This window comes from Triticum dicoccoides, chromosome 7B (genome assembly GCF_002162155.2).
Source record: "Triticum dicoccoides isolate Atlit2015 ecotype Zavitan chromosome 7B, WEW_v2.0, whole genome shotgun sequence".
In the NCBI taxonomy this organism is placed as follows: Eukaryota; Viridiplantae; Streptophyta; class Magnoliopsida; order Poales; family Poaceae; genus Triticum; species Triticum dicoccoides.
The window spans coordinates 5,285,604-5,298,145 of NC_041393.1; the positions used below are offsets into that span (position 1 = coordinate 5,285,604).

The 12,542-nt window shown below is 48.6% G+C and overlaps 2 protein-coding genes across 2 annotated transcripts; one reads left to right on the plus strand and one right to left on the minus strand.

Moving 5' to 3' along the window:
- LOC119336978 (pentatricopeptide repeat-containing protein At5g39710-like) lies at positions 1-3,003 on the plus strand. The gene is made up of 2 exons (XM_037609067.1): positions 1-2,094; positions 2,561-3,003. The coding sequence occupies exon 1, from the start codon at positions 1-3 to the stop codon at positions 2,086-2,088; it is 2,088 nt and encodes a 695-aa protein (XP_037464964.1). The 3' UTR covers positions 2,089-2,094; positions 2,561-3,003.
- A 7,327-nt stretch (positions 3,004-10,330) lies between these two features.
- On the minus strand, positions 10,331-12,002 carry LOC119336962 (GDSL esterase/lipase At1g28580-like). The gene is made up of 4 exons (XM_037609050.1): positions 11,870-12,002; positions 11,600-11,745; positions 11,051-11,324; positions 10,331-10,629 (listed from the first exon to the last, which is right to left on the minus strand). Exons 1-4 carry the CDS (start codon positions 12,000-12,002, stop codon positions 10,415-10,417), a joined length of 768 nt encoding a protein of 255 aa, XP_037464947.1. The 3' UTR covers positions 10,331-10,414.
- Positions 12,003-12,542: the final 540 nt, after the last annotated feature.

Below are 12,542 nucleotides of genomic sequence, written 5' to 3' on the forward strand. Positions count from 1 at the left end.
ATGGCGGCCGCGCGGCAAGCGGCGGGCGCCTCCGGCAGCCTCCACCAGCACCCGGTGCAGCACGCGCACCTCGCGGCGCTCCTCAACCCGACCCCGCGCACGCCGCCCCTCCCGCCCCCGCTCCGCCGGCGCCACCTCCCGCTCTCGCCCCAGGCCGCCTCCCGCCTCGCGGCCTCCTTCCCGCCGCTGCCGCTCCTCCTCGCGCTGCTCTCCGCGCTCCGCCTCCTCCCGTCCCCGCCGCCGCCGCGGCCCTTCGACGCGCTCATCAGGGCCTACGCGTCCCTCCCCTCCCCGTCCCTCGCCGCCGCGGCGCTCGCGTTCGCCAGGTCGGCGGGCTACGCCCCCTCCCTCCCCGCCTACAACGCCGTGCTCCTCGCGCTCTCCGAGGCCTCGCTCTCCTCCGCGCGGCGCTTCCTTGAGGGCTCCATGCTCCGCGCCGGCGTGGCCCCCAACGTGTACACCTACAACATCCTCGTCCGCGCGCTCTGCGCCCGCGGCCGCCGCGAGGAGGCGCTCGCCGCCGTCGTGGACGGCGACATGCGCGCCGCGGGGTGCGCGCCCAACGCCGTCACCTACAACACGCTCGTCGCCGCGTTCTGCAGGGCCGGGGACGTGGGCGGCGCGGAGAGGCTCGTCGCCGCGATGCGGGAGGCCGGGGTGAGGCCGAGCCTGGTGACCTTCAACACGGTGGTGAACGGGATGTGCAAGGCGGGGAGGATGGAGGACGCCCGCAAGGTGTTCGACGGAATGGTGAGGGAGGGATTGGCCCCCGATGGGGTCAGTTATAACACCTTGGTGAGTGGGTACTGCAAGGCAGGCTGCCTGCATGAGGCACTGACGGTGTTCTCGGAGATGTCTCAGAAAGGGGTTGCGCCTGATGTTGTGACGTTTACGTCGCTTATCCACGCGATGTGCAGGGCTGGGAACTTGGAGCGGGCAGTGGCCCTGGTGGGGCAGATGAGGGAGAGGGGCCTCCGGATGAATGAGATCGCTTTCACAGCACTGATAGATGGGTTCTGCAAGAACGGCTTCTTAGATGACGCATTGCTCGCACTGAAGGAGATGAGGGAATGCAGGATCAAGCCTTCTGTAGTGTGCTACAATGCGCTTATCAATGGTTACTGCAAGTTAGGAAGAATGGAAGAAGCGAGGCAGTTAGTCGATGAAATGGAGGCTAAAGGAGTGAAGCCTGATGTCGTGACATATAGTACAATTCTCAGTGGGTACTGTAAGATTGGTGATACAGATTCTGCATTTGAATTGAACCGGAAAATGGTGAAAAAAGGTGTGGTTCCAGATGCAATCACCTACTCATCGCTCATAAGGGGTCTTTGCGAGGAGAAAAGACTCAGTGATGCATGTGAACTCTTCGAGAAGATGCTTCAACTTGGCCTACAGCCTGATGAATTTACTTATACAATACTGATTGATGGCCATTGCAAGGAGGGGGATGTTGAGAAAGCTCTTTCTCTGCACGATGAGATGATAAAGAAAGGAGTTCTCCCTGATGTTGTGACATACAGTGTGCTTATAGATGGGCTTAGCAAGTCAGCACGTACAAAGGAAGCACAGCGGTTACTCTTCAAGCTGTACTACGAAGACCCTGTTCCAGACAATATTAAATATGAGGCCCTGATGCGTTGTTGCAGGAAAGCTGAGTTTAAGAGCGTGGTGGCTCTTCTTAAGGGATTTTCCATGAAAGGCTTGATGAATGAAGCTGACAAAGTTTACCAGTCGATGTTGGACAGAGATTGGAAGCTGGATGGTTCGGTGTATGGTGTACTCATTCATGGGCATTGTAGGGGAGGAAATGTTCTGAAGGCTCTCAACTTCCATAAGAAAATGCTGCAGTGTGGTTTTCCTCCTAATTCAACAAGCACTATTTCATTGGTCAGGGGCCTATTTGAAGAGGGGATGACTGTCGAAGCAGATACCGTGATTCAGGAGTTGCTGAATTGCTGTTCGCTAGCAGATGCAGAAACATCGAAGGCTCTTATTGATCTCAATCGGAAGGAAGGTAACGTGGATGCTGTGGTTGATGTCCTCCGTGGCATGACAAGGGATGGGCTACTTCCAAGCTCAGGGTGAATTGTGGTATGTAGGAACCTTGTTGTATTTGTGGAGCACTGAATTAACTGATGACTATAAATCTCTTTGGAGCACTTCTTGGCTCATGCCTCGCTGAGCGTTATTAATGCCGATACTCCATTGAAGGGTTAGAAAGGATGAAGTTTCTTCTTCATGCCACATGATGATGTGAAGTGAGCAAGTATTTGATTTATTATTTTTTCAGATCCTATCATGTGAATACAAGTTGTTCATAAATCCTTGACTAGGTACTAGCACACTGTTGCTTAGGTTAGAAGAATGGTTATTGCTGTTATCAGGTTAAGATATTATGTGATTATGTCCTTGTTTAGGACACTAGAAGATCACGATTAGATATTTGCGAACTGATTAAAGTTCTCTTGTACCCTGGTCTCAGTTAACACTTCACATTGATCCCAGCTAGCACCTCTATTGGTCTATTGACATAATTCCATTTTTTTCTTCTTCCAAGAAACTGGGCAGGAGCACAGCCTACTTAACGTGAAAATAGTGCGTGGTCACAATTGATGGTGGGGGCCTGTTTTAATGGGAAATGGAACAGGAACCATGGACAAAAATATGTCAGATTACTCCAAAAAAATTGGAAACTACGCCGTCCAACAGTGTCATCACCGGTCGATGGCATTACGAGTGAGGGAGGCCACCTCCTGGAAAGTGAGCCTTTTATGTCTGAATATTTTGTGGTTGTGTTCCTTCCAGGCGTTCCACAATGATACACAGCACAGCAGGATTCTGCTCTGTTCCTTGTTTGTCGCCTCAGGCAAATCATCCTGCCAAGGGGGGTCATTTGGAAGCTGTCCTATCTATATTCATGTAAAATTTCTTTTTGTATTCTGCCCAAGTTTTGTAAGGCGGCACGGGATATCTTCTTATTTTTAACTCAACCTCGTGACAAGTTTTAATGCGCCAACTGCCCTTGTATATTGGTCTTGACTCTTGGGACAAATGTCTACATGGGCAATGGTTAAACTAATCTACATTCATTTGCTCCTTTTGTTTTTCATTGTTGAGCTAGGTTATGGTTATGAACTTCATATGACTAAGGAAATCTGACCTGCAGAATCCACTAAACTCTGGTGAGTTAGACTTGCTAGCATGATGAAAGGAGATTATATGAAACTAAAGTCATGTTGTGTTCAATGAATGATGCCATTTTTTGGGGTGCCTTTCTCTTGGCAGCAAGTGCTATCCTTGATGACCTACCAGTTGTTTAGCCCCTTTGAGCAATATATCAAATTATCCTGACTTAATAACAATGAAAAATTGCTAGAAGAGCTCTTGACCATATCACTCGTGTTTTGATTATGCGTGCCCTTCTTTTCTGAATAGTTGGCCTTTTAAACGTAACAATATACTCTAAATCTGTATACTGTGACACTGCCAGTCCCACACTCCCAGTTGGTTTATTATGGGCAGCCAACGGAAGATATGCTTCTAGTATTGTATCTTTTACTATGATAGGCTAAATAAAACAAGATGGCTCCTTGTTTTCACTATTTTATTTTACTTGGACAAGAGCTAATCTTGATAAAGAAGGGAATGTGCCACTGATTGTATGTGCTGGTTGTGTGTTTCCTTGTTTTATTATTAGACAAATTACCTTGGTTTCACTCACCGACTTCCAACTTTTTGGTTCTGCTGCAGAATGTAGAACATAAGTGCCCAAGGGAGCTGCTTATGTTCCACCAACACCAAGGCACTTGAGAGAGAAAGCGAACTGTGGAACAGGGATAATGAAAACTGGCAATCATGAGTCATACAACACTGTCAAATGGGGTGTTGAAGGTTTCTACTACCATTTTTTGTAATCTCTACCGCTACCAATGAAAAAGCTTTGCACATGATGTGCTCGCTGCTCATGGGAATGAGTGTTAGGAATAAGCAACTTGTATTCCCATGAGGCCATAGGCCGATATATATATATGTACAGGTGTGGAACATATGCAGGAAACCCCTTATACAACGGGATAAATACAAAGGGGAACATGACTTATATTATAACTCTAACACCCCCCTCAAACTCATGGTGGATGAACAACACTGAGTTTGGAGAGATAAAAGCCATGTTGTGCTCTAGTCTGGGCCTTCGTCAGGAAATCCGCCAAGTGTAACTCGGAGGGCACATACTGAAGAGCAATAACCTGATCCTGCACACCAGCGCGCACATAGAAAGCATCAACACCAATATGCTTGGTGAGCTCATGCTTCACAGGATCGCGCGCAATGCTAATAGCACTTGTACTGTCAGATAAGAGCAGGGTCGGTGTAGTGACAGAAACACCAAAATCCTGAAGTAACCACCGTAACCAAGTCACCTATGCTGTCAAAAGAGCCATTGCTCGCAACTCAGCCTCTGCACTCGAACGGGAAACTGCAATCTGTTTCTTTGTCTTCCAGGCAATGAGAGAACCGCCAAGAAAAACACAGTAAGCAGAAAGTGAACGGCGATCAGAAGGATCACTAGCCCACGTAGCATCCGAATAGGCCTGAAGCTGTAAAGAACTGGAGCGAGGAAAGAATAGACGGTGAGAGATCGTGCCCCGAAGATATCGGAGAACACGAAGGAGATGACTATAGTGAACCGATGTGGGAGCAGAGACAAACTAACTCAGAATATGAACCGGATAAGAGATGTCCGGACGAGTGACAACTAGATAGACAAGACTGCCAACGAGATGACGATAACGCGTCGGGTCAGGGAGAGGATCACCATCAGTAGCACGGAGGTGAACATTGAGCTCCATAGGAGTCTCAACAATGCGCTCGTCAGTAAGAGCAGCACGAGCAAGAAGATCCTGTATATACTTTTCCTGGGATATAAAAAAGTCATCAGAGGTAGAAGAGACTTCAATCCCAAGAAAGTAGCGAAGAGGTCCAAGATCAGACATAAGAAATTGTTCACTAAGACGGGCCTTTACAAAGGCAATATACTCGGCGTCATCCCCAGTGATAATCATGTCATCAACATAGAGAAGAAGAAGAGTCCGACCACGAGGAGAAAGGTGAATAAACAATGCTGGATCATGAGCACTTGCTGAAAAACCAGCGACAGTGATCACAGAGGCAAAACGCTCGAACCAGGCACGGGGGGCTTGCTTAAGGCCATAGAGAGAGCGACGAAGACGACATACCAATGCCATCAGGAACAGAATACCCAGGTGGTGGCTGCATGTACACCTCCTCACGCAGCTCACCATTAAGAAAGGCATTCTTAACATCAAGCTGAGATATAGACCAGTGGCGTGCAGAGGCAACAACAAGAAGGGTACGAATAGTGGTCATATGGGCCACAAGAGCAAAAGTCTCGTCATAATCACGACCATGCTCCTGCTGAAAACCACGAGCCACAAGACGAGCTTTATGACGCTCAAGAGAACCATCGGAGCAAGTCTTAACCTTGTAGACCCACTTACAAGTGATGGGACGGACTCCGGGAGGAAGAGAAACAAGATCCCAAGTACCAGTGCGTTCAAGAGCAGCAATCTCCTCTGCCATCGCAAACTGCCATTCAGGATGAACAACAGCCTGACGGTAAGAAGTCGGCTCAAGAACAGCAGCACCAACAGTGGGAAATCCAAAGCGATCAACAGGCGGAAGAGGACGAGAACGCAAGCCATAAGTAGGCTGAGAGGAAGATGACGACTCATCCACAGAGGCATCCACAGGTCGTGAACGACGAGTGTAATGCTGAGGAAAAGATGGAACAATAGAAGGAGGAATCGCCAAGGTAGAATCAGGGGGAGGCGACGAAGAAGTCACCGGAGATGAAGGTGTAGAATCCAGGGACATGCTAGGTGAGGGGACCGGGGAAGATGGTGGCTGCAAATCGACTAGAGGTGGAGAAGCAGAGGGAGTGGAACGAAGAGGCATAGGCTCGATGGGGGTGATAGGTGAGTCAGGAAAAGTGAGGAAAGAGATATCCTCCACTGAAAAAGTCGAGGAAGATGGGTGTGGGTAGAAGGGACGAGACTCATCAAAAGTCACATCTCGAGAGATACGCATCCGACGAACGATAGGATCCCAACAACGATAGCCCTTATGCTCATCACTGTAGCCTAAGAAGACACACTCAACAGACTGAGCGGTAAGTTTGGTGCGTTCGCGAGGGGCAAGAAGAACATAGCAAACACAACCAAACAAGCGAAGCATCGAATAATCGGGAGAACGATCAAAAAGATGCTCGAAAGGAACACCACCCTATAGAGCAGCGGAAGGCTGTATATTGATAAGATAGGTGGAGGTGGAGACGGCCTCAGCCCAAAATGAGGCGGAAGAGAGGCAGCAATCATCAATGCACGAGCCGTCTCAAGAAGATGTCGATGCTTGCGCTCAGCCACGCCATTCTGAGCATGAGCACCAGGACAAGAGAATTGAGAGAGAGTTCCTTCCTCAGCAAGAACACCACGCAACATCTTAGAGATATACTCGCCAGCGGAGTCAACACGAAAAACACGAATGGGTGAAGAGAACTGAGTATGAACCATGGCAGCAAAACGCTTATAAATAGACAACACCTCACTACGAGAAGTCATGAAATAAAGCCATGTGTAACGGGAGAAATCATCTATGAAAATAATATAGTATTTATGACCACCTTTCGAAGCGAAAGGAGCCGGACCCCATACATTAGAATGGACTAAATTGAAAGGACGCTTAGACACTGACTCACTATGTGAATATGGTAATTGAATCTGCTTGCCAAGACGACAACCCTGACACTCTAAAGAGACATCTCCTGAGACAGACCCCAGAAGACCTCGACGAACTAAAGACGACAATCGAGAACCACACAGATGACCAAGTCGATGATGCCACTGCTTGAAGGAACCAGTAACGGAGGCGACTAAAGCGGAGGAATTGGCGATGGTGGTGGCAGCGGAAGGAACATGAAGCCAGTCCAACTCCCAAAGACCCTGAGAATCACGGCGGCGAGGGCCAGCCCCAACCAGAGTGTGCGTGCGACGGTCCTGGGCAGAACAAGAGTCAACGTCAAGGATGACGCGACAACCAGAATCAGTAAGTTGACCAGCAGAAAACAGATTCATGGTAAGTCGAGGAACATGAGCAACATCAGGAACAGAATAAGAAGGAGTGAAAAGATTGCCTCTACTAGCAACAGAAAGTGGAGTACCATCAGCAGTGAAAACATGAACAGGAGAATCCAGCGATCGAAGAGAGGACAAAGTGGAAGAATGAGAAGACATATGAAAAGAAGCTCCAGAGTCCAGAACCCATGGGGATGTACCTGACTGTGTAGAGGGCGATTGCTCAGGGCGGGAAGCATCAGTCACAGAACCAGCAGTACCCGTCGAGGAAGAACCTGAAGCCGCAAGCAGACGCTTAAGTCTCAGAATATCCTGCTCGGTCAAAGCAATGGCTGAAGCTGTCGAGGTGGATGACGAAGTCCCTGAAGATGATGATCGCGCCTTGCGCAGGTGTTTCCTCTTCGTGTAGCATTGGGACTCAATATGACCATCATTGTTGCAGTAGTCGCAATGTGGACGGGGGCGACCTGAGCCTCCAGAAGGAGTGGGCAAGAGTGGCGGAGCACCCGAGCGAGAAGAGGTCGGTGCAGCAGGTGGCGTGGAAGAAGACCGAGTAGCGAGCACAGATGGAACCTCCAGCAAACCAGCACCACGTAAGCGAGTCTCCTCAGCACGAATCTCAGAAAGCGCCTCCATGAGAGAAATACGACCACGAGCAAACAACTGAGCACGCCGGGGCTCAAACTCCTTACGGAGCCGAGACAGGAACTCGTAGACGCGATGAAACTCCAAATTGGCTTGGACAGCCTGGCAACAGGGGCAAGTACGACAACCAGCAGTGCAGAGAGAATCAAGCTAGCGCCAGATAGCAGAACTTTGTGCATAGAAATCATCAACAGTAGAGTCACCCTGCTGAAGAGCATGCTCCTGACGGACCACAGAGAGGTATAAGGCATCACCCTTGGGCTCATAGCGCTGACGAAGGCTGGTCCACATCTCAAATACAGTAGGAAGACCCAAAAACTCAGAAGCAAACTGAGGCAGAACACTAGCAGTGAGAACAGCTGCAGCACGTGCATCATCATCAAGCCACTGGGTGTAAACAGACAGAGCACCACGATACGTCTGAAGAGCCTCCTCATAAGCCAAAACTTGCTCATCATAAGCACGATTAGCAGCCTCATCAACAAGCTTAGCCGCATCCTTTGCGGCCTGATTAGCATTTGCAGGAAGAACCGATGGAGTCGGCGGAGTAGGGGCCACTAGAGGAATCGGACGTGGCGGACATCAGACCTCGCCAGAAAGAACACCCCATAGGCGGATGCCACGCATATGAATGCGCATGAAGCCAACAAACTCGGTGTAGTTAGAGCCATCAAAAATCACCGGGCAACGAGGAACAGCAACATAGCCCGATCCAGTAGACATTTTTTTTGGCGCGCACGGCGGTAACAGATCAGGAGTTGGGCCCCTGCGTCCGGCAACCAGCAAGTCGATCGGCTGGAGAAGGGCCTGCGAAACGAGAGCGCTGCTCGATCAGGAGGAACCCATCCGGCTGGAGTAGGCCTTCGGGAGTCCGGGGCCGGCTGGAGTTGGCTGCGGGAAGAGAGCGCTGCAGGACCGGCTGGAGCAGCACTGCAGGAACCGATCCGGCTGGAGGAGCTCGATCAGGAGGAACCGATCCGGCTGGAGTAGGCCTTCGGGAGTCCGATTGGAGTTGGCTGCGGGACGAGAGCGCTGCAGGGCCGGCTGGAGCTCGATCGGGAGGAATCGATCGAAGACAGGAAGGGATTGAAGCCAGCGGGACCTGCGGGACCAGATCGAAGCGGGCGGGAGCTGGAGATCGATCGGGGCGAGATCGAGCGGGAGGCTTCGAGCGGCCCTAGTTGGAGATCGATCGGGATGTAGAGAGGATCAAACGCACGAGTTGCAGCGTGCAAAAAAATTGACCTAGCTCTAATACCATGTTAGGAATAAGCAACTTGTATTCCCATGAGGCCATAGGCCGATATATATACATGTACAGGTGTGGAACATATGCAGGAAACCCCTTATACAACGGGATAAATACAAAGGGGAACATGACTTATATTATAACTCTAACAATGAGGAGCACGAAGAAAAAGGGATAGTAACTGCCGGTTCAAGTATGCATGCAGTTTGAACCTATCAGTTAGGGATGCAAGCGGGAGCCTGCATAAACCCACATGTAAGTGTAGTAAAAGTCAACCTAGTGTATGTTTTTAGATTAACATAGAATTGGCTTTTGATATACTTGTATGTGGGCTTCACAACTTGCTTGCATCTTTACCTATCAGGTATGTATGTATGTGTTTAAATACCATTTATTTCAGAAGTAGTAATTACTAATGATTTACAACTTCACATCAAGTAGTATTTTTGTCACCTCTAGCGACTTGATTTATATTCTCTACAAAGAAGCAGATTTAGCACCTAGTTAGCTTCTGAAGAAGCCAACTAACCCTATTACATACTCCCTCCGTTCTAAATTACTCGTCGTGGTTTTAGTTTAAATTTGAACTAAAACCACGATGTGTAATTTGAAACGGAGGGAGTAGTAATTATATGATGCTACAAGGAGCTTCATCCAAGTGTCTTTTCTCAGGACGTTATAGACTCCTATATTCTAGACCCATATAATAATTATTACATGAGTAAATTACAAAAAGCCACCACTTCTGGAAACCTTGTGACTATCACTATTTCTCTTTTGTGTGAAACCACCATGTTTGAGGCATGGTGTAACTAGTTACCAAAATGGCCGGTTCAAAGCTGTGACGGGAATGCAACCACTCAGCCTGACATGTCAAAGCTTATCTGGTGGCTGCAGGTGGCTGCAGATTATAGTTGTGAAGATTCTCCTACTCAGATAATAGAATCACATGATGAATAGTTGGATACAACTATTATCCAAGTATTCCTTCTTGACGGTGAGAATGTTGATTTACATCGGGGTATTTGCACATAACACCATGTAAGTCAAGTATGTGCGCACTAGTCTCTTTTACTCTGACCCGCTCACTCTTTCACAACCGACAAAACCAAGCGAGTCAGCCGAACACATGGACCAAATTTGTGGTGTTGGGACACACTTGGGAATCTGATGCCCCGCGTCCACTCGCATGCGTGTTTGTAGCTTGCATCAACCACATTAATCAGCACCAGAAAAGAGCATGTTTCAATATTGTTTTGTAATTTCGGTACATAGGATATTCCCACAAAGGAAGTACACACAACACATGCATGCAGTCCCCAGAAGTCCGTTTGTGCGTGTATATGCACCCATTTGGCTAGGACCTTCACTGCAGAATTGGTGGGTGGCAGTACGGGCCGCTGAGCCGGCCCTCGCCGATCCTTCTGTTAGCGGTGTCGCTCAGGTGCATACCATCCCAGAGGAGGTGGCTCCCTGGGTCATGGCAAACGCTCGAGCCATCCATCCCGCACAAGGTGAACGGATCAAATCTATGCGGTGCGCCGGCCTTTCCGCAACAGCTCATGAGGGCGGTCTCAAAGCCTGCACAACGAAATCAGTCTAACCATATTTAGGTGACATTCAGGGTTCGCAATTTCATTTTCTCAGTTTGAATTGTAGCAACAACAGGAAGAGCAAAAAAAAGAACACCGACAATTTGCTCAAACTACTGAAATTACATTTGAATTTAACTGAAACTCGAGAAAAACTGGCTTGATTTCCTTTAAAACCTGGCCCAAATTCAAGTGGTATTTATTTTTATACTGGCACATAAATGTTTTATTAACATTGAACGTTGAAATTTTGTTGCTATTCTTGAGCCTAGTGATGTTTGAATCGTTAAATTTGGCCGGTTGCTCAATTATTCCTGAGTGAATTCCCTACCAATAATTGTTCTTTTGAAAGAAAGAATCACCGGTTGCTCATTTCGCAAGGCATTGCTAACATGGTTGCCGAGACTCACCAAATTTTCTGGGATCTTGCACTATTTGGTAGATGTGGCTTGCGAGGTCGGCATACATGATCCGTGTGCGTGGATGCTTCTTTTGAAGCTTTGAGAGGCTGCTCTGGAGGAAAGAGTTGTGCCTTTTGAACAGCGCGTTGTGGTTTCTCAGGCACCCGTACTTGTCATAGTCACTTTTGTTGGTGCTCTCGAACATGCTCAGGTAAAATGGAAAGCAACCCATTGGAGCAATGTTTGACACCACAATGTCAACTGCGCCGAGTGCCATTAATTTCTGCATGTTTAGAGCATATGTTAGGGTACAAACTGCATGGCTTGGCCACTTTATTTGTTCATGTATTTGCCACTTCTCCATCTGTGAGGCATGTTTCCAAAATAGTCATGCTTGAGATATCATTTTTTTTTCTACCGCTCGCTTGAGATATTGTTACTGTTGTAGGGTACTTTGGTCCAACTTAACCCAACTAATTGTTTTGTTGGTATGCATGTTCAGGTAAAAAACGACAAACCTTTGCAAACAGAGGGAGAACTATAAAGCTTCGCAGTTACCTCCACACCAGATATGATGGTGTTCACTATTCTGGGTATGTTCTTACTGGCCTCGTCTACCGTGGATCCATTTACCAGCTGGATGCTGTAGTCATTCTCCCCCAACTGGAGCACGAACAGGGTCTTGGCCAAATACATCTTGCAACCCATATACAGGCACATATTTGAGTTAGTAAACTTTAGTTATGGCACCAAAGAAAATATTCTCGCGTGCGTAAATCAGTCGATCAAATGATTGAATATATTAGAACGAGCTCAGTGCTTAATTACTCTGCTGTGTTCCACAGATTGAAGGCAACAATTGCTGGAAATTGTCCATCTGGGTGTTCATGGAGCCGTCATAGGCAGTGAACTTGAGGCTGGCGTTGCTGTAGTCAAGTACGGTGCCGCCGATGATGGCCATGTTGGCCCCTCGCTGGAACTCCTTGCGGCGTGCCTTGGATGGCAGGGGGAAAGACAGCCCGAATGCTTGCGCTGCACTCACTTAAACTATGTCAGTGTGATGACATTTTCACAAGAAGTTCACGGAATGCCCACATAAAATGGGCAACTCCAGGTTTTTGAAGCCAGTCAGATCAGAAATGTTTTGACACTGCATTTTTACCCAGGAAGTCGACGTTAACCCGGCCATCGCTGCACCGGCAAGTGGGCTTCCCGAAATAGGTGACACCGTAGGGGAGACGGGTGAAAATGCCCAACAGGCCGGCAGGCCCCGGCCGGCCATCAACACATAAGTTACCGGCGTCGGACCCCGAATTGTCGAAGTTGAAGATGGCGTTGTACAGCGGTCCATTGCTGCCACCTGATCTGGCCGCAGCGGTGCTAGCTGGAAGTGCAACCATCAGGCAGCAGCATGAGACACTAGTGCAGAACCGGGCAATAGCACCGGTTCGTAAGGCCCTTTAGTGCCGTTTCCATAACCGACACTAAAGTGTGGTCACTA